Source organism: Rhinoraja longicauda, chromosome 10 (genome assembly GCF_053455715.1).
Source record: "Rhinoraja longicauda isolate Sanriku21f chromosome 10, sRhiLon1.1, whole genome shotgun sequence".
NCBI classification, from domain to species: domain Eukaryota; kingdom Metazoa; phylum Chordata; class Chondrichthyes; order Rajiformes; family Arhynchobatidae; genus Rhinoraja; species Rhinoraja longicauda.
The window spans coordinates 11,274,727-11,295,381 of record NC_135962.1 but is presented as its reverse complement, the minus strand read 5'-3'; the positions used below and the strand labels follow the sequence as shown (position 1 = coordinate 11,295,381).

At 42.2% G+C, this 20,655-nt stretch overlaps 1 protein-coding gene across 5 annotated transcripts in view; it reads right to left on the bottom strand.

Annotated features, from left to right (window-relative positions):
* Positions 1–20,655, bottom strand: part of mideasb (mitotic deacetylase associated SANT domain protein b) — a 70,697-nt gene that overhangs the window by 41,643 nt on the left and 8,399 nt on the right. For 4 of the 5 annotated variants that reach the window (XM_078406207.1, XM_078406211.1, XM_078406209.1 and 1 more), the window contains exon 2: positions 919–3,138. In XM_078406207.1, coding sequence (XP_078262333.1) covers positions 919–2,880 — 1,962 coding nt within the window. In that variant the 5' untranslated portion in view covers positions 2,881–3,138. Of the gene's footprint in view, positions 1–918; positions 3,139–8,021; positions 8,064–20,655 lie in introns of those variants that run through there. The other variant, XM_078406208.1, reaches the window with a different exon arrangement.

Below are 20,655 nucleotides of genomic sequence, written 5' to 3'. Positions count from 1 at the left end.
GGAGGAAACTTTTTCTAATCTCTTACCTCGACGGAGATGCGTTTTTTTTCCGTATCGTATCTCCGTCCGCACTGCGGCCCAACATGGAGGAGTTGGCGGCCTTTGCTGGAGACCGACCGGGAGCTCCACCGCGGGTGCCTACGGGATTTTAAAATCGTGGAGCCCGCGATCCCTTTGTCAGGGATCGACCTCTGAGCTCTACTGCAGGAGCCTGCAGACTTTAACGTCACGAAGCTCGCGGTCTCTGGTTAGAGACCAACATCGGGAACTCCAAGCTGCAGGAGCGGGAGCTTCGATCGCCCCGACCCGAGGGCTTCGACCGCCGGCTGCGGGAGCTTCGATCGCCCCGACGGATGGTTCGACTGCCCCGACCGCGGGAGAAAAATGAGGGAAGTAGATTAGACTTTATTGCCTTCCATCACAATGTGGAATGTGGGGAATCCACTGTGGTGATGTTTATGTTAACTTTTATGTAGTTGTGTGTCTTGTTGCATTTTTAGTATGGTTGTATGGTAATTCGCATATCACTGTACCTTAATTGGTACAAGTGGCAATAAAAGACCATTGAAACCTATATTGAGGATGCAATTCCATGCATGAGATTTTAAACTGAGTTCCTATCTTGCTGCCTCAAAGAGCAGGGAGTTCTTCCTGGTGTCCTGGCCAATACTTGACTGCAAAAGTAGTATCACAAAAGCATATAATCTCACCACTTTGTTTGCTGATTCTTTCCAATATTGCAACAATAACTATGCTGTTTGAAGCTCTCAGGTTCTGAAGTACAAAGTTCTTTCCAGATAGGCATGAGAAGTTTTCAAAACCTATAAATTATTGGTGCAAAGAGGGTGTTAACAGCAAAACTATTTTGAAGCACTGGGGAAGTTCAACAAAAGAGTTCTATTCATAGGTAAAACTAACCTCAGTGGAGTTTTGAATGAGCAGACACTGTTGTGATCGGAGCCCAGTGGTTTCGCCAGAAATTGTCCCTCCTTTTCTTGTGCTTTCTGTAATACTGTCAGCTGCCTCGTCAACTTCCGATGAAGTTTCCTGAGCACATATTCTACTGTTTTGATTCACCTGGCTTTTCTCATGTTCTCTCTGACTCCTGTTGTCCTCATTAATCTGAGCATGTGCTTGAATGCTGTTGGATTGAGGCAAATCTACCTCAAGCAGTTTGTGTTCGTTCTGTGCCCCTTGATACTTTGGCATGTTTAGCAATTTTTGGAGCTCTGGCCCATAGGTAAGTGACAAATGCTGGCAGGTACTTTCCATGGTGCCAGACTCATTTTCACGTCTCTGCAACTCAATTTGGCAGGGTTTCACCTTCTTTTCCTTTAGGGTACATCGAGTCTGCTTTGCCAAGGGTGCTTGAAATTCACTCCCTATATGACATAGAGGATGTTCCTGATTGTGACCACCTGTGGACCCCTGGATTCCTTTGCTGATCTGTACATCAGATGATTGCTGTAACTGAGATGGTGCTGAAACGATCAGATGCGTGGATTCTTCTGGCCTCTGACTTGTCTGAATCCTGTGGAGACCGAGAGATTGGGGTGGCTGCTGGTGAGGGAAGAACTGTTGGAAAAGGTGTTGTTGACATGTGGCTTGTGGGTGTGTTGTATGGCTGTAAAGAGGAAGAAGCGGTGGCTGGCGAGATTGGTGGAACAGGTTTAATACTGAGTTTGGGGGCAGGTCCTGCTTCTGGCGCTGTCCATATGGAAACTGGAAGAATTGATGCTGAATCAACGCTTCATGACCGGTTTGTTGCTGTTGTTGCTCCTGGTGATGCAACAGTTGAGCCTGCTGGTGTTGAGCTTGATTCTGCTGGTATTGCCGTTGATTCTGCTGGTGTTGATGCTGCAGTCGGATCTGTTGGAGGTCATGCTGTGCTGAATGCATTCGGATATGCAGTTTGTTTGTCTGGTGTTGATGTAGCAATGGGTTCTGGTGGGATTGCTGTTGATGCACCAGTGGATTCTGCTGGGATTGGTGTTGGTAATGCAGTGGGTTCTGTTGGGATTGGTGTTGCAGCGGGTTCTGCTGGGATTGGTGTTGCAGTGGATTCTGCTGGGATTGGTGTTGATGCTGCAGTTGATTTTGCTGGGGGTTCTGCTGGGATTGGTGTTGATGCTGATGCTGCAATGGATTCTGCTGTGATTGGTGTTGATTCTGCAGTGGATTTTGCTGGGTGTTCTGCTGGGATTGGTTTTGATGCTGCAGGGGGTTCTGCTGGGATTGGTGTTGTAAGGGGTTCTGTAGTTGTAGTTTCTGTAGCTCAGTTAATGAGTGAACTGGTTGCTTGGCCGGCTTCTTTGCTAAGTGGGCTTTCTCATCCATCTGTTTTATTGCATCCCCAAATAAGCCAAGCTGGGATCCACTGTCTTTGTTCTCCTGTTGCCTTTGGAGGCATTCCTGTGACAGATGGGTTGTGCTCTCTTGCTGTGCTAGAGTGTTTAGGAAGGATCTTGGGACATTGCTTGCAGCCCTGCTAATGGCACAGAAAGGGGCTTCATTTTGACTCCAGGAGACACCCTGGTTAGCTGGCTGCCAGTTCAGCCCACCTTTGGTGGGCAAGCGATCAATCAGAATGGAGGCAGCCCAGTTTGGTGGAACAGTGCCACCTTTGGTCAGATTCTCTTGATCCATTTCCACTTCCGGTGCAGCTACAGGGTGGCAATGCACCCCGGCGACGGGGACTGTGGCCTTGGGGAGTTGCTGTGGTTCAGCCAGGCCCTCAGAGACATTCACTTCACTGTGCAGCATTCCGTTCTTCCTCTGGCGAGCTGGGTTTGGTCGAACAGTTCTGGTGCTTTCAGCAAAGAATGAAATCTGCTTGCCTCTCCGCTTGGTTGAGCTCTTGCCAGGGGCAGGTATACTCATCTTTAGTGCGGCATTTAAGGCGCTCGTTGCAAACTCTTGACCCCTTTCAGTTTTAAGAGCGTTGTTCCTTCCAAGCTCGGTTTCTCCACTCTAAAAATAAGATGTTTGAAAGCCAACAATGAATTATGGATGTCTACTTGCACCCAAGATATCAAATGTCCACAGTACCAAGTTAACTTCTGCAGTTGTGCGCAGTCCACATGGGTAATTTTCTCCCTCACTTTTCACGTGCAAAGACACAGAAGGAAATTTGACAACCTGGAAGAACAATCAAGGTCAAACATTAGCAATCATCATCTGCAACTCAGTCCTGTTCATGCAAAGAGGATAATCTTAGCCAAACAACATTGTTCCACCAACAGTGCAAACTGGGCAAAGATCAAAAACAAACAGCAAAACGTTCCTTGGTTTAAAAAAAAAGACAGAAAGTGTTGGTGTTCAGCGGGTGAGACAGCATCTCTGGAAAAACGGCATTTCAGGTTGAGACCCTTCTTCACACTGATTGTAGTCAGTCTAAAGGAGGGTCTCATTCCAAAACGTTGCTTTTCCATATCTAGAGATACTGTTTGACCCACTGAGTTACTCCAGCATTAAGTTATAGAGTCATACAGCACGGAATTAGGCCATTGGGGCCAACTCATCTATGCAGACCAAGGTGCCCCATTGAAGCGAGTCCCAATTGCCCACATTTGGCCCATATCTCACTGATCTAGCACCGTAGCACTTTGTCTTTTTTTTTGTAAACCAGCATCTGCAGTTCCTTGTGTCTCTGCTGTTTGGTAATCTTTTCTAAACTCTCTTCCATCGGACACTGCATGATGTATGTCTCAGGCTCAGATTGCGTCTTTTTTTCTCTGCAGCACAGTAAGCAAGAACTGGACAAGGATAGAAGATTAAAATGAGTGTGGGTTAATGCTCCAGTCTCAGCCTCAAAATGAGTGCTCAGCAAACTTTGGGATGTGAGAATCCTGCTGACAGGTTCCATCTGCCAAGAGCTAAAACTAAACAGTTGCCAGATTCTCCCTAACTTGTTCCACTGTACAGTCAGTGGAAAAGGCTTCTGGGAGCCCATTATCGGTTGTGTGATTATTCTGGCCTGTCACTGCATGCACTCCCATCCTTTGGAATGTCACGCAATGCCAGTGTGCACTTGTAATCTCTCAAAGTAATTCTAAACATTAAAACTAATCTTCATGCTAAATTTTGGATTGCATTTGATTTTACAAAATAAAAATGCAGCACTAGTCTGTCAGCGTGGCTGCAACTCTGCAGGATCTGGATTTAAATCGGTCCTCAATTGTTTGTTGATGTTTCAGATGGTAAGGAGTAATACTGCTCATGGCAGCCATGAGAAGGAAGAGGAGGGAATTTATTGCAATGCGGAAGTTGCAAAATCCACCACAATCCCCACCCTGGACCTCTACATAGTCAATTAGCCAACAATTTAATCCAACATTGAGCTTGTATCCAAAGTAATGAGGGAGGAGGAGGAACTACCTACACAGAGTAGTTGAGGTGATCGGTACATTTAAGATGAAAGACATAGTCATACAGCACGGAAACAAGCCCTTTACTCCAACTTATCAGTGCCGGCCAAGGTGCCTTTCTGGGCTAATCCCATTTGCTTGCAAAAGACCCAGTCTTTTAAACCTTCCCTTTCCACAAATTTACCCAAATGACTTTTAAACACTAACTATACCCAATGTTACCTCCTCCTTTAGCAGTTCGTTCCATACACCCACCACCTTCTTTCTGAAAAACTTGCCCCTTAGATCCCCTTTAAATCTTTCCCCACTCATCTTAAATCTATGCTTTCCAGTTTTAGACTTGCCTACACTGGGGAAAAGACTGACCATTCACCCCATCTTGAGCCTCAAGATTTTATAAATCTCTCTAAAAGGTCTGCCTCTTTTGCTCCAAAGAAAACAATTCCAGTCTCGAATTGTAACATGACAACCAGTTCCAGCAAAATCCAAATCTTTTCTTCATCCTCTTTCGATTGGTCACATACAGTACCTCCGATTATTTGACGACCAGAATTGCTCACAATGCTCCCTATCTCAATAACGTCCTATATACCTGTAATAAGTCATCCCAATTCTTGTACTCAGTGCCTTGACCAGTGAAGCAAATGCACACCTTTCTCACCACTTTATCTGCCTGGGTCACCAATGTAAGTGAACTTGTAAGTGAACAATGTAAGTAAATGTAAGTGTATCCCACATCCTCTGTTTTTCAACACTTCCCAAGGCCTTTTCAATTATCGTGCAAGTCCTGCCTTGGTTCAAATTCCCCAAATGCATTACTTTGAACTTACTTGGTAAAGGAATGACAGAAATAAATTCTATCTGCCATTCCTTTTCCCATTTCAGGCAGTCCTCTTCAGTATGCACCACACCATCAATTTGGGTGTTTTCTTAAACTTATTAATCAAGCCACCAGCATTCTAAACCAAATAATTACCATAAACGACAAACACTGGACCTAGTACCGATTCCACCAACGCACCACAGGTCAAGGGCTGCCGATTTACAAAAAACCCTCCACTGCCACTCTGACCCCTTCCACCAAGCCGATTTTGTATAGAACTAGCTAGCTCATCCTGGATCCTATATGATCTCATCTTCAGATCAGTATATCAAGCAAGACGTTGTCAAAAGTCTTGCTAAAGTCCATGCACGCAACATCCTTGTTAGTCCTCTTGGTCGCTTCAAAAAATTTGAGGGATGCAATTTAACATACACCAAGCCATGCTGACTATGGCTAATCAGTCCTTAACTTTCCAAATGCAGATATATCCAGTATCTCACATCCTCTCTCGTAACTTTCCCACTATTGATGTTTGGCTCACTGCCAGGAGCTTCCTGGCTTATATACACCGATCAGCCAAAACATTATGACCTGATGAGCCAAAACATTATGAGCACCTGCCTAATATGCAGTTGATCCTCCGTGTGCAGCCCCATATGCAGCAGGGTGCAGGAATGACCAATTTCGGTGCTATCAATTCTATTAAATTCCTGTGTTCTACTTACTGGTAAAGATCACATGTAGAAAATAACAAGATTTGCACTCCCTTATTTCAGCATTAACTAGACATCATGTTTATTAATGTTACAAGGACCAATTATTCTGTGGCTTGAATCCCAGATGTTGTTAGTACACGGACACTCAAAGAAAATAATTATGAAAGGTGATTTTCTGGTTATCAACTTCAGTGGTGCTCATTAAACCTAGCCATTTAAAAATTAGCTGCATTCCTTCACTAAATTATCTGTTGAAAGCAGCTAGGTGCATTTTATGGCCAGGAATGGCATTATATAAATGCATGTTTCTATCATTACCTTTGAAGTGGCGATATATAGATTCGTGCTGTGATCACAAGGATAATGGAGTTTGGTTCTACATCAGTTGAAGGCCATACTCGAGTGTTTATGAAAGAGTATTTTACAATTATCCAAGAGATATTAATATTCATGCCAGCATACAAACAACACTTAAATAATATGGTTCATCCACATTTCTGATCCATTAAGGGTGCAATAATAGAGACATACAGCCCACAAATTCCATGCCAACTATTTGTACATTAATTACTCTCCCCTCGTCCCCATTAACTAGATCCTACCTTACACCCACATACCAGGGATAATTTACAATTAACCCACCTACCTACATGTTTTTGGGATGTAGTGGAAACTGGATGACCCAAGGGTAACCCACATAATCACAGAGAGAACATAAACACTCCACAGAGAAATGTTTGCAACATCAGAAATGGACCCTAGTCTCTAGAGCCCTGAGGCAGCAGCTCGACTCACTGTGCCACTTTACCATCCATTCAGAAGACCTCTTAAAAATGGATGGTTACAAACAAATCCTCAGGGAATTATAGGAACAATCACAAACTCGGTAACAATTCTGCAAAGAAATTATCACTGCAAGATTTACAGAGTCATGAAGCTTACTTTGATTAATTCAGATAGAAAACCTCCCATTGTTGCATCTATCCATTGTCAGAAGATTCAATTGTTTTGCACTAATTCACTTGGAAAACCATTCTCCCAGCAGAAACGATTTATTGTGAGTGTGGGAAGAATCATCACCACCCCCCCCCCCCCCCTCAACAACCTTCAAAGATCATTGATCTGGAGCATTAGCACTGTTTCTCAATTCACAGGTGCTGCCTGTCCTATTGATCATTTCCAGCAGTTTCTTTTCATGACATGCCATTGTTAATCCAGCCCATTTCCTCCTTAGCAGGGTGATGGACCCAGTGACCAGTAATGGTGGTCATTAGAACTCTCCAGGATCCATTGATTTGGCTAACATCTCTGAATTTTTAGTCAGTCACAGGATATCTCAAAATCTTCATAGTTAATTAACTGCTGTACCATACATGCAAAACAATCCAGCAATCTGCACACAATGATAGCTGAACAGGCAATTTGTTCTGTTGAGGCCGACTCCATGCACTCAGAAGGAGATGAACGTTAAAGCTTCTGACTCAAAAGGAAGTGAGCTTGGAATTTAAAAAAGAGCTTGGTGAAGTGTGTCGAGTTGATTCACAGCGGCACTGCCATTCAGAATTCCAGGGAACAAAAATACAAAGTCCTGGAGTAACTCAGTGGGACAAGCAGCATCTCTGGAGAACATGGACGGGAAACGTTTCGGGTCAGGACCCTTCTTTCGACTTGCACTGCATGTCCTTTTTTGTACAATCAGCAACTGCAGTTTTGTTTCTAAAAAATTCCAGCGACCAAAGTTCAATTGGTGCCATGCATGTGGAGTGCTCCGTAACTGCATGGGTTTACCCTGGGTGTTCCAGTTTCCAGCCACATCCCAAAGACATGCAGTTTCGTTAATTCACTACTGTAAAATTATCCCTTAGCCCAAGCCAAAACAATAAAACGAGTTGATGAGTACATGAGAGAGAGAATAAGCTGCAGGTATACAGGGAAATAAAGAATGGGAGAATGAGAGTGATGGGATTGATTTTTTTTAGATTTAGAGATACAGCGCGGAAACAGGCCCTTCGGCCCACCGAGTCCGCGCCGCCCAGCGATCCCCGCACATTAACACTATCCTACACACACACTAGAGACAATTTTTACATTTACCCAATCAATTAACTTACATACCTGTACGTCTTTGGAGTGTGGGAGGAAACCAAAGATCTCGGAGTAAACCCACGCAGGTCACGGGAGAACGTACAAACTCCGTACAGACGGCGCCCGTAGTCAGGATCGAACCTGAGTCTCCGACGCTGCATTCGCTGTAAGGCAGCAACTCTACCGCTGCGCCACCGTGCCGCCCCTGGATTGCTTCCCTGGGAGCTGGCATGAACCCAGTAGGCCAAATGACCATCATCTCTGTGAACTTCAGCTGAGCTAGGCAGAAAACATGAACAGACCAAAGGTATTCAGGATTCCTCTGCTGAACACTGGACCCAGTCAGAGAGGCAAGGACAGGGAGGGATTTGGACATCAAATATCTATTTTGAAACAACGCGCACCCAGCCTCGAAATGTCCCACAAACTCCCGAGCTGGTGACCCCTTGATACTGCAAAAGAACAAACATTGTTTAGTCAAAAGAGCTTTCCTAGCTCAGTGAGGAAGAGATTATCCTTCATCTTTTGGATATAACCTGCTGCTGGACATACAGAATGAACATAGGATACTAGAAAATTTCTTCATTGGGAAGGACGATATCAGAATAGGCACATCACGTCTATTATGAAAGATTGAACATGTGAAGGTTCTTCATTGAGGAAAACCAAAAGTCGTGAGTGATCCACTAAAACCTTATTATAGCAGATTCAAGTCGGTAAACAGAGACGTTTCCACACAGACCAGAACACCGGAAATAAATTGGCCATTACTAAATTTAAAAAACAAGACTTCTTTATACGCAGAGTGGTTAGAGTGGAGAACACACCACCGCAAGGGAGAGGCGAGGCATTGGGTGCATTGGGGAAGAAGTTGGATAAGCTTGCAAGGGAGAAAGGAATAAAAGAGCACATCAGAAGTTGGAGATGAAATAAGGTGGATGCAGGCTTTTGTGTAACAAAAATCTGCATGAGCCAGTTGGACAAGTCTCGTTGTGCATTTTATTGCAAAACATCCCACAACATTTCACAGAAATCTTAAAGTTACATAACAAACTGTATGTGGAAGAAAAAAGACAAAAGGAGGGGGGAAGTGGAAGGATTTAAAAAGGGAGTTCTAGAACATCACCTCAGACAAGGTGCAATGGCCAGTAATGGGAGCAGAAGATACACCAAATGCCAGAAATAGAACTCATCAGATTTCACTGATTATTCAAAAACTTAGTACAAGGTGAAACTGTAAATACCCTAGTTGCTTCAACTTATGCAACAGCTCACCATAGCACAATCCAAAATATCCATTCCCTTTTATTTTAACAATCTATGTCCTTTACAAAGCTCACTGTTCAAAGACACTATTCCCATGCAGCTGATTTGATTGTTTGCCAAATTGATGGATCAGCAGGACAAAGTCTAGAATGTCGTGTCACACAGTTAAATCTCATTTCTGTTCTATCAGTTCACAGTGTTGAGGGAGAAATTTCTGGGAAATAAGTAAATGTGTTATTAAAACAATGGTACACCTTACAACATGTCTAAATACTTTGGCTACATTCCAACAAATCCAGCAGTTTTCCAACACTCTCCTGCGGTTGCAGGGCAAAGTACCTGGGGAGGGGGTGGTTTGGGTGCAAAGGGATGTGTACCAAGGGGTTGCCGAGGGAGCAGTCTCTGTGGAAGGCGGAAAGGGATGAAGATGCAACTAGTGGCAGGATCACAGTGGATGTGACGGAAATGTCAGAATTTCGTGTTGGATGCAGAAGCTGGTGCGGTAAAAGGCGAGGATGAAGGGAGAACTCTACCCTTGCACTTGGTTCGTCATGCCTACTAGATCTCCCAGTAGCTAACCATGTTAACTCCCCTTTTTATTCCAGCACCCACCTTTCTGTTCTGGGCCTTCTTCACAAGGCCACAGGCAAACTCGATGAGCAGCACCACATATTCCACTTAGGTAGCTTATATCCTAATGGTATGAATATTGAATCCTCCAATTTTAGATAACCTCTCACTAACCCACTCCCCTCGTTCCCCTGTGCTCCACGGTTTCCAACCTATGTCCCCCACCCATCCATCCCCCTCCCCTCTTGCTACTTTCCTCCCTCTGGCTTCACAATCTGCAACTCTTCAAACTTATCACACTTTCCTTTCTTATCACTGACCTTTGTTCCAACAACCTGCCTATCAACCTGCCTATCAACCCGCCCCCCCCCCCCCCTCGCTTATGTTGAGGATCACCTACCATGTTATCCAGAGATGCTGCCTGACCCGCTTACTCCAGCACTTTGTGTCCTTTCGTGTATTAACCAGCATCTGCAGCTCTTTGTTTCTACTAACTAAGAGTATGCCAGAGAGGGTCTTGGCCTTTTAGTGTTCACCATTTGCATTAAATACCTGGAGGAAACTGAATGTAAATTTATGTCTGCTGACGGTAGATGGAAGGGCATGTAATAAGGACATTGTTATTCTGCATAGGATATAGATAGACTAAGTGAATAGGCAAAAACCTTGCAAAAATGATTTTTCAGTTGTAAATATCTAAAATAATTATTAACATGTAATCCGTACTTCTGTTGTAAATCCTGAAAAGAAAGAAAAGTTCCCTTATGATAAAGATCTCCCACCCTTTTAATTCCATAACTTTTCCATTGAGCAAATCCTCTATCTAAGACAGACGGTTTAAAAGAAGGGTTATTCGCAATAGGGAGGAAAGAGGATAATTTACTCAGTTTTAAAGTAAGTTTTAATTGTTTCCAGGTACGGATAACACTATGTATAATCGGATTACCTCCATATGTTTTTTTATTTAAATTTATTGGAGCTAAGAGGATCGCATCATAAGGGTACTTTTCTTTCTTTTCAGGATTTACAACAGAAGTACAGATTACATGTTAATAATTATTTTAGATATTTACAACTTAGAGATTATGTAAAATTACACATGCAAGAATATAAATTTAGAGGTCCAGAAACTCTTGATGAATGCCTGAATCGACATTATAATTCAAATAAATTAATATCCTTTATTTATAATACTCTCCTAGATACTGACATTCCGTAATCAGAATCATATAGACGAGCATGGGAGGACGAATTGAACCAACTCATAATGCAAGATATATGGGATGAAAGTTTACAACATATACACCAATGTTCATTAAATACTAGACATTCCTTAATACAATTTAAAATAATACATAGACTACATTATTCGAAGACAAAATTAAATAGGATTTTTCCTAGTATCTCTCCTATTTGTGATAAATGTCAATTTCAAGAAGCTAATTTAACTCATATTTTCGTAACTTGCATAAAAATGCAAAATTTCTGGTTGGATATTTTAAAAATAGTTTCTAAAGTTATCGACAAGCAATTGGATATGGATCCAAAATTAATAATATTAGGATTATCAGAACATATTACAAACTTTACAACAAGTCAGGTACATTTTCTTGATTACAGTTTAATAACTGCGAAAAAATTAATACTTAAATTTTGGGAAAAACCAATAACCCCCACAATTAAAATGTGGATTACGGAAATGACAGAGACCTTGCATTTGGAAAAAATAAGATTTGCCTTAATTGACAAACCTGATTTATTTTTTAAAATATGGTCTCCATTTATTGAATTTTTAGAAAAGTAAATGGGTTTGACACAGGACTAAAATAAAAAAATTAAATTAAAAGTTGAAACTTGAGTTTAGGGTTGGATGTACAACTGTGGTTATTGTCTCCCGGATCTATCCCCTTTAATTTTTATAGTTATAAACTCTTTTTTTATTCTCTCTTCCCAATAGTTTATAGGTTTTTTTTGTTGTTTTTTTTTTCATTCTTCTTTATTTTTATTTTCTCTCTTTAAAATTTTTTAAATTGAAGCTATGTAAGAATTTTGTAACAAATTTGTCTTTTATTTCTATCCGTACATATGCTTTTCAAAAAAAAAAAAAGAAAAGAAAGAAAAAAAAAAAAGAAAAGATTTTTCAGAAGAATCAAAAGGGAGATCATCTAAATGGAGAGTTTGGGGTTCAGTTTTGGCCACCCTGCTAGAGGAAGGATGTCATTAAGCTCGAGTGAATACAGTGAAGATTTAAGATAATGTTACCAGGCCTCAAGGGCCTGAACTGTAAGAAGGTTGGGCAAGCTAAAACTTTACTTCTTGGACTGTAGGAGACTAATGGGTGATCTTATATAGGTGTATAAAATCATGAAGGGAATATGTAGGGAGAATACACAGTCTTTTTCCCCAGGGATGGTGAATCATGAAAAAAAGGATAAAGGTTCAAGGTGAGAGGGGAAACATTTAATAGGAACCCGAGGGGCAACTTTTTGCATTCAGAGGGTGGTAGACATATGGAACGAGCTACCAGAGGAGGTAGTTGAAGCAGGTATAATAACAGTATTAAAAAGACACAGACATTTACATGGATAAAAGGTTGAGAGGAATATGGGCCAAAGGGATATGATACAGTTCAGAAGAATCTAGATCTTCTAGTGCACATGTCACAAAGTTACTAAGCAGGAAGGCAAACTGCATCATGACCTCCATTGCAAAGGGGTTGGGATTTGAAAATAGGGGTGGCTTTGTTACAATTGTACAGGTATATTAATGAGGCCAAATCTGGAATGCTTTGTAGAGTTTGGTCCCCTTACTTAAAGTAGAATATAGTAGCATTGAAGGCAGTCCAAATGAGAGTCACCAGGCCAATTATTGTGATGGGAAGGTTGTTCTATCAAGAGAAATAGTCAGGATGGGTTTATGTACAGGCTGGATTAGATAAAGAAAGGATGACATTTAAATACACAAGACCCTGAGGAGACTTAATAGGGTATATTTTGACATATTTTCATCAGTAGGGGTTTCATGGGGGAAAAAGCACAAAGTTACAAGAACAGGGGCCAGTCATTTAAAACAGAGGTGCAAAAAATTGTTTTCTCTCAGAGGGCAGTGAATCTCTGGAATTCTCTGCCACTGAGGGAGGTGGAGCCCAGATCAATAAGAATATTTACAGCGGGGATGGATAATGATTTGAAAGATCAAGAAACTGAGGGTTTTGGGTTACTGTTACAGAACAGGACTCAAGGCTAGACTGGATCAGCCATGATAAATTTGAATGGTGGATTATGCTTGAGGGGCCTGGTGGTTGTCTATCCCTTCTCCTATTTTCTTGCATTCTGATCTTAGATTTCTGCCTCATATCCCATTTTGTAGACCAGAAAACACAAACTAGTGTGATGCATAGTGTAGCAATAGTCCACCACGGGATGTACTTGATCTACAATATTAACATCACACAGAGAGCTGTTTTGCAACAAAATGGGCCTGCCATTAGTGATTTGGAAGCAAGCTTGTGCCACGGTTGATTGTGTATTGCATATCTTGCTTCATGAACTCCAGAGTCCAGGACTGGGCATGCGCGGTTGCAGGTGTGTAGTGGTGGGGAGCGAGGTGAAGGTGGTCAGAGGCCCCAAATGGAGCCCCTGGGGATAAGGGTGGATGTGTGCAGAGGAAAGGAGATGCTGGGTGCCCAGAGACGAGTAAATTACAATAACTACCAGGCTGGGACCAGCTTTATTTAAACAGTCAATTTTCAGACTGACATGATCGCACACAGAAACTGTTGCATCATGATGGTACTCTGCTCCGAGCTATTTTCAGGCATGCTAGGCTTGAAGAAAGAGCACCATGTACCTGAGTTTCTCAGCCATTGTGCCTTAAGCGAGACGTTAAAACTACTCAATAGATACAAAGGTCTGCTACCACTCTTCTGACGAAGACCACGGGAGTTCTCGCCATTGCACCAACTGATATTTATCCCATGACTAAAACAGATCAACCGTCATCATCACATTGCAGGCTGTGGAATCTTGAGGTACATTTATTGACTGTTTGATTTAAAATGTTAAAACACTGCCGACACTTCAGAGACAAGTCACCGACTGCAAAGCATTGAGGTGCCCTTAGTTCGTAAAAGGCAAAGTCTAAATCCCAGTATGTCCTTTCAATGTATAGACCCAACAGAGCCACCAATTCTAGGAAATAAATAATGAAACTATACCCCAAGCACTGAACGTGATTTGATACACATTCGGTTCCAGAACAACTTTCGTACATCAGATTCCTGAACTTGAGAGAGCAGTCCTGCTGCCACGGTAACACACCGTGGAAACAAGATACCCTGCGCTTGCCACAACAGCAGCTGTGGCTCCTTCAGATGCTTCTTCAGTTACAAAGAGAATTATAGTTACCCCTCCTACTTTTGTTTGTCTGCCTGGGATGGGAGGTAGTGGGAGAATCTGGTAAGAGGACTACTTTGAAACTACTGTCAGCATCAACTTGTGAACCAAGACGACGAAAGGTTAGTTTGATCATCTAAAGCACACAGACTTCAGAGAGAGCAGGAATAGGCATCAAGCCTTCTCACCGCTCAAAATGATCGTCATTGATCTATCCCAGGCCTCAACTCCTCATCTATGCCAATTTTCCCATTGTCTTCAACTCCTCAATCTTTTAAAACTTTATTTGCCTCCTCGACAGACTTTATTGTGGTTGTTCCATGTACTTTTGTTTGCATTATCATGGTACATTTTACTTGGAATGATGATTTATTGCATTTTTATTAGTGTTGCATCAAATGTGCCTGCACAGCTACAGCAAGTAATAATTGTATTGTTCTGGTTCATATCTGATGCACATGACTTGACCCTTGACTTTAAATACCTCTGGTGATCAGCCTCAACAAGTTTCCAGGGTAGAGAATTCCACACATTCACCAACCTCGGCAAGAAGAAATTCCTAAGTGCCGCAGTTTATTGCGTTCATTCTATAGTCATTCATCTGAACAGGTCTATTTGCTATTAAGACATCACAAAATTACTCCTACCCATTGTTCCAATAGATAATTACAAAGCTACTGGCTCAACACATGTAAAAGAACTCCCCTGTATTGAGAGAGCCACACACCAAAAGGAAGATAGAGGCCAAGGCAAAGAAAAAGAGCAAACTTACCCCAATAATAAAGCAAAAAAATCTGTTGTGTGGAAGGACTGGAGACACTGGGATTATTTCGATTACAATTGTGAATGTGAAGGAAATTCCTAATTAAAGTAATTTAAAAATTGAGGGCTAAGAGGAGAAAATCTGTTCCCGTGGGTAAGTGAGTTGGCAACAAGAAGATGAGATAACGGCAAATCGACAAAATTCGGCAAAAGAAACTTGGTACAAGAAACGTCTCAACCTGAAACGTCAAACATTCCTTCTCGCCAGAAATGTTGTGCGTCCCGCTGAGTTACTCCACCATTTTGTGCCTATCTTCAGTGTAAACCTGCATCTGCAGTTCCTTCCTACACAATCCTGGTACAATCAAAACTACAATGTCTGAAGGGGGTGGTGAAACCAGTGACTTAAAAAAGGGACAGGACAATGCAGGAACAACTCTTTAGCCTGTAATGTCTTTGGCAACCATAATACTAATTTAAACTCTACATTTGCCTGTTTAAATGCTTCTTAAATGTTGCTATCTGCTTCCACCACCACCCACATCACTGCATTTCATATACCTGCCATTTGCATGCAAGAAGAAAAACTTGCCTTCTAGATCTCTGTTCAACTCTCCCATCGCAGCTATGCTCTCTAATATTTGACATATCCACCCCGGTAAAAAGATTCTGACTAGTTATGCCTCTCTCAATTTTATAAACTTCTACCAGGTCTCCCCTCCGCCTCTGATGCTCCAGAGAAAACAAGTTTATCCAACATCTCTTTATTGGCAATATCCTCTAATCCAGGTAACCTCCCAGTGAATCACTTCTGCACCCTCTTCGTCCTTCATGTTATGCAGGGGCAGAACTACATACAATACTTCAAATCTGGCCTAACAAGTTTTATACATCTGCAACACTGCTTCCTGAATTTTATTCTCAACACCCAGATCTATGCAATACACTTTACCACCTTACCCACTTGTGCTGTCACGTTTAGGGAGCTTATGGACTAGCACAGCTCCTATGGGTCCAACCTTTATATATACTGCTCTACATAGAGTTGTATACTCTCCTCTTACAGTTGACCTCACAAAGAGCAAAAGCTCACATTTGTCCCGGTTATACCGCACCTGATATTTTTCCACCCATTTTCTAACTGGTCTATGTCCTGCTGTATCCTTTGACAACCTTCCACAATTTTTTGTGTTGTATGCAACCTTATCCATCTACATTTTTGTCCAATGTCACAGAAAGTGTCCCAGCACCGATGCTTGCAGAACACTGTGGGTTGCAGATCTTGAATCAAAAATAACACCCTCCACCACTACCCTCTGTCTTCCACGGCCTAGCTAATTTTGAATCCACTCTACCAAGCCACCGTGGATCCCATCTGCCTTGAACTTTGGATCAGTCTACCATTTAGTAAAGAAATGTCCAATTTATTTTTTATGTAAACCAAGTCTGCACCATATTAGAAATCACATTTAATCAGATTTAGCACTGGGATGGTTCTTTGTAGACAGTAACTTTTTACTGCAGAAAAATTGCATCAAACTTGCACTTCTTGAAAAATATCACATTAAATGCAAGTTGTTGAAATACTGTGTGGGTGTTTGTGCATTCATGCTTACAGATGTTGTGTGCATTTATGCAAATGCATATATATCTGCTGGTATATCATTGCCTATATTTAACCATGCATTTTTTTCTATTTACATGATATAAATGGAATATTCCAGCAGAGGAGGTTCCATATCTTTGAAAGCACTGATCAATTTGTCCCCATCTGCTGCTTATTTTTCCACACAATTGTTATTTTATCATTATGAAAGCCACTAATGACATCCTCTATGAAAGTGACAGGTAATATATTCATTGTCCATCTCAGTCTGCCTCAGGATTTGACTCAGCCTTCCTCCAAAATCTCTCCATTCAATTTTTAAAATCTAATTGAAGTCAGAAAATTAGCAGTAGGTTTGCATTCCAACCCAACCAAAACAAATACCTTTTGACATTAGAGATACAGCAACTTTATAGATAGACCAAGTGGACCAGTTGGGCCCAAACCTCTCCTTCATTGGTGCAGCACCCTCTTCCCCCCCCCCCCCACCCTCCCCCTCCCTCCCCTCCCCCTCAACCTCCCTTATCCTCCCTCCCTCCCTCCGAGATAGATTTAAACTTTAAAATGTGAATAACTTTAAAAATATAACACCGATTTCAATGAAACTTCCTCCATTAGCACCAAATGCTGATGGTGAGTAAGGTGGGCCTAAAATTGTCACACTATCGTGCACCATTTTGGCTGTAGTTCAGGAACAAACAAACAAATTAGAGTTTTGTACATAGATACAATCACCCCATGTACTACCACTATCTACATACTAGGAACCATGTACAATTTTACCGAAGCCAATTAACCAAAATACCTGTACATCTTTGGAGTGTGGGAGGAAACAGGGAGAATGTACAAACTCCATACAGACAGCACCAATAGTCAAGATTGAACCCGGGTCTCTAGCTCTGTAAGGCAGCAACTCTACCACTGTGCTGCCCTGATCTCTGGAGCCTATACCTTTGACTCCCTCATGCATCGCATCTACAACCTGCAAACAGTATAGTAAACCCTCGCAATAACAGACCTCTTTATAATGGATTTCAGTTAAAGTGGACCGAATCTGTTATAGACAAGAGTTCGTTGTTTCATGGAATGACCACTAGCTGGATGGAGAGATACTTGGTTTTCTTTACTTCGAGATACAGGTACTGTACATTGATGCTGTCATTTCTTCTACTGGCCTTACTACTGTACAAATAAAAGCATTTAAAATGCTTTGGAGAACTACACATTTAAATAGTGTTTTGGAATGATTTTAGCTTCATTTAGTTTAGAGATACAGCGTGGAAACACCAAGCGATCACCCATACACTAGTTGTATCCTACACACAGACAAATCATAATTCGGCTCATGGTTCTATCCTACACATTAGGGACAATTTAGAGTGTGTATAGAGCTAACGCAGTGGTTCCTGCAAAGACCAATACATTGTAACAGCGTGGATTTCTCACCCTCACCTCCCCTGCTCTCCCCCACAACCCCCGCAAAGATGTACAGCCCAACTGACCTCCTCGAATCCTGCCTGCAGAGCCACCTAACAGCGCCAGAGACCCGGTTCCAACCACGGGCCCCCGGCACACCAGCTCCAACCCACACACTGGGGACAACTCAGTGTGCAGGATAGAACCAGCAACCCACACAATCCGCAGTTGCCAACCAAACCACAAACCTGCACGTCTCCACAAAAGAGGAGGAAACCCTCGCTGCCACAGGGAGCACCCGAGGTCAAGATTGAACATGCGTCTCTGGCGCCGTAAGGTAGCAACTTTACTGCGGCATCAATGTGCCGTCCAAAGGTAGTGTATTTTGTTTCTTTTACTGTTTATTATGTAGTGTATATTTATTGGTTTTTAGTAATGCATTGATTGTTGTGTGGTGGTATGTGTTGTGTGTGGTGTATGTTTATTGATTGTTTTGCATACTGTAAATATTAATCCCGTATAGCAATCGGTAATAACAGACACCATCTCCCCCCGTGGTTCGTTATAGCGAGGGTTTACTGTAATGTAATAAGTTCCCATTCTCAGTTCCACCTGTTCTCGCCTCCAGAGCCCTAAATAAGCTTAATGAACACGCAGAAACGTTCTCCAGTGAAACACTGGCAAGCCTGAAGTTCCCAGAACAAACTGCGTTGTCCTTCTGTCAGCTCTCCCTCTCTACCATGGGTATGAAACTGAATGAGATAGTTTACAATCTTGTCAACACATCTGACCCAAAAAGGAGCTTGAGGCCATGCACTGGTGTCATCAAATTGTACATTTCCACTTCCATAACACTGCTTGATTTTGCGTCTGCCTCAACTTGCATGTTCTTGAGCACCCATCGACATTGCCTTCAAACTTGACTGCTCCACTGCATATGTGCCTGATCTCCGTCATTTTTCCCACTAATGCTCATGTCCTACCTTGTATCCAAATCCCACTCACCCAATCTTACACTGCTGACCTGAAGTGACTCTGTTAAACAATGGCTTGCGTTTAGAATTCTCATCCGTGTTTACAAACTCCTCCAAAACACATATTAAAAGCATAAAAATAAAGTTAGTTAAAATTTTAAACATAAACCATGAAAAATGATTACAGTTAAATCTGATTTTTTTTAAAATCAAGTGTCAAGAATGTTTGTCATATATACCAAAAAGGAACAATGAAATTCACGCTTGCAGCAGCAGAACAAGTCTGTAAACACAAGCTTCAATAGAAAACATAATAAAACAAACAAAAGAGAAGTGCACTAAATAAATTTAAAAAACAACAAGCACAGTGGCATAGCTAGAGCTGCTGCCTCACAGCGCCAGAGACCAGAGTTCAATCCTGACCTCAGGTGTTGTCCTCATGGAGTTTGCACATTCTCCCTTTGACAGCGTGGGTTTCCTCCGGGTGCTCCGGTTTCCTCCCACATCCCAAAGACGTGCATGTTTGTAGGTTAATTGGCCTCTGTAAATTGCTCATAGTTTGTAGGGAGTGTACAAGAAAGAGGGATGACATACAACTAGTGCAAAACAGGTGATCAGTGGTTGGCGTGGACTCAGTGGGTCAAAGGCCCAGTTTAAATGCTGCATCTCAAAACTGAATTAATAATGGTGCAAAATAAAAGTACGGTCCCCAGTGCAACCAAGACAGTTTGTAGTCTGAAGGGATTCGACCCGAAACGTCACCCATTCCTTCTCTCCAGAGATGCTGCCTGTCCCGCTGAGTTACTCCAGCTTTTTGTGTCTATCTTCAGCTTAAACTAGCTTCTGCAGTTTCTCCTTACACAGTTTTTGGTATTTGTAGGGTTCAATCAGCTGATGGTTGTTGGAATGACACTGCTCCTAAACCTGGAGGTCATGGCTTTCAGATTCCTATTACTTCTTTCCAATGGCAGGAGTGAAATGAGAGCATGGCCATGGTGGTGTGGGTCCTTGATGTTGTTTGCTGCCTTTTTGCGGCAGCGCTTCCTATAGATCCTTTCCATGGTGGGGAGGTCAGTATTCGTGACAGCCCGGGCAGTGTCCACCATGTTTTGAAATCTACTTCGTTCCTGGACGTTCAAGTTGCTCAACCAGGTTGTGATGCAACCAGTCAATATGCTCTCTATTGTACACCTGTAGAAATTCAAAAGCGTATTCATTGACATACCAAAATAGTGTTGATGAGCTTTTTTTATGATTGCATCAATGTGGCTGGGTCCAGGACAGATATCCAGAGACAAGCACACCCAGGAAAATGAATTTATTGACTTGCTCCACCTGTCGATAAAGACAGGTTTGTGGATCCTCAGCTTTCCTCATCTAGTCAACAATCTGCTGCTTGGTCTGACTGATGTTGAAAGCAAGGTTGTCGTTCTGGCACAATTCAATCTGACGATCAATCTATACTTCAATTCATCATAATCCGTAATTCGTCCAACAAGGTAAATTGAAAGATGGAGTTGGAACTGTGGCCGGCAACACTGTCTTGGCTATAGAGCGAGTAGAGCAGAAGACCGAGCACACAGTCCTGAGGTGCCCCTGTACTGATGGTTATCGAGAAGGACGTGTTGTTGCCAATTCGTACCAATTCTGGTCTGTTGATGAGGAAGTCAAGGATC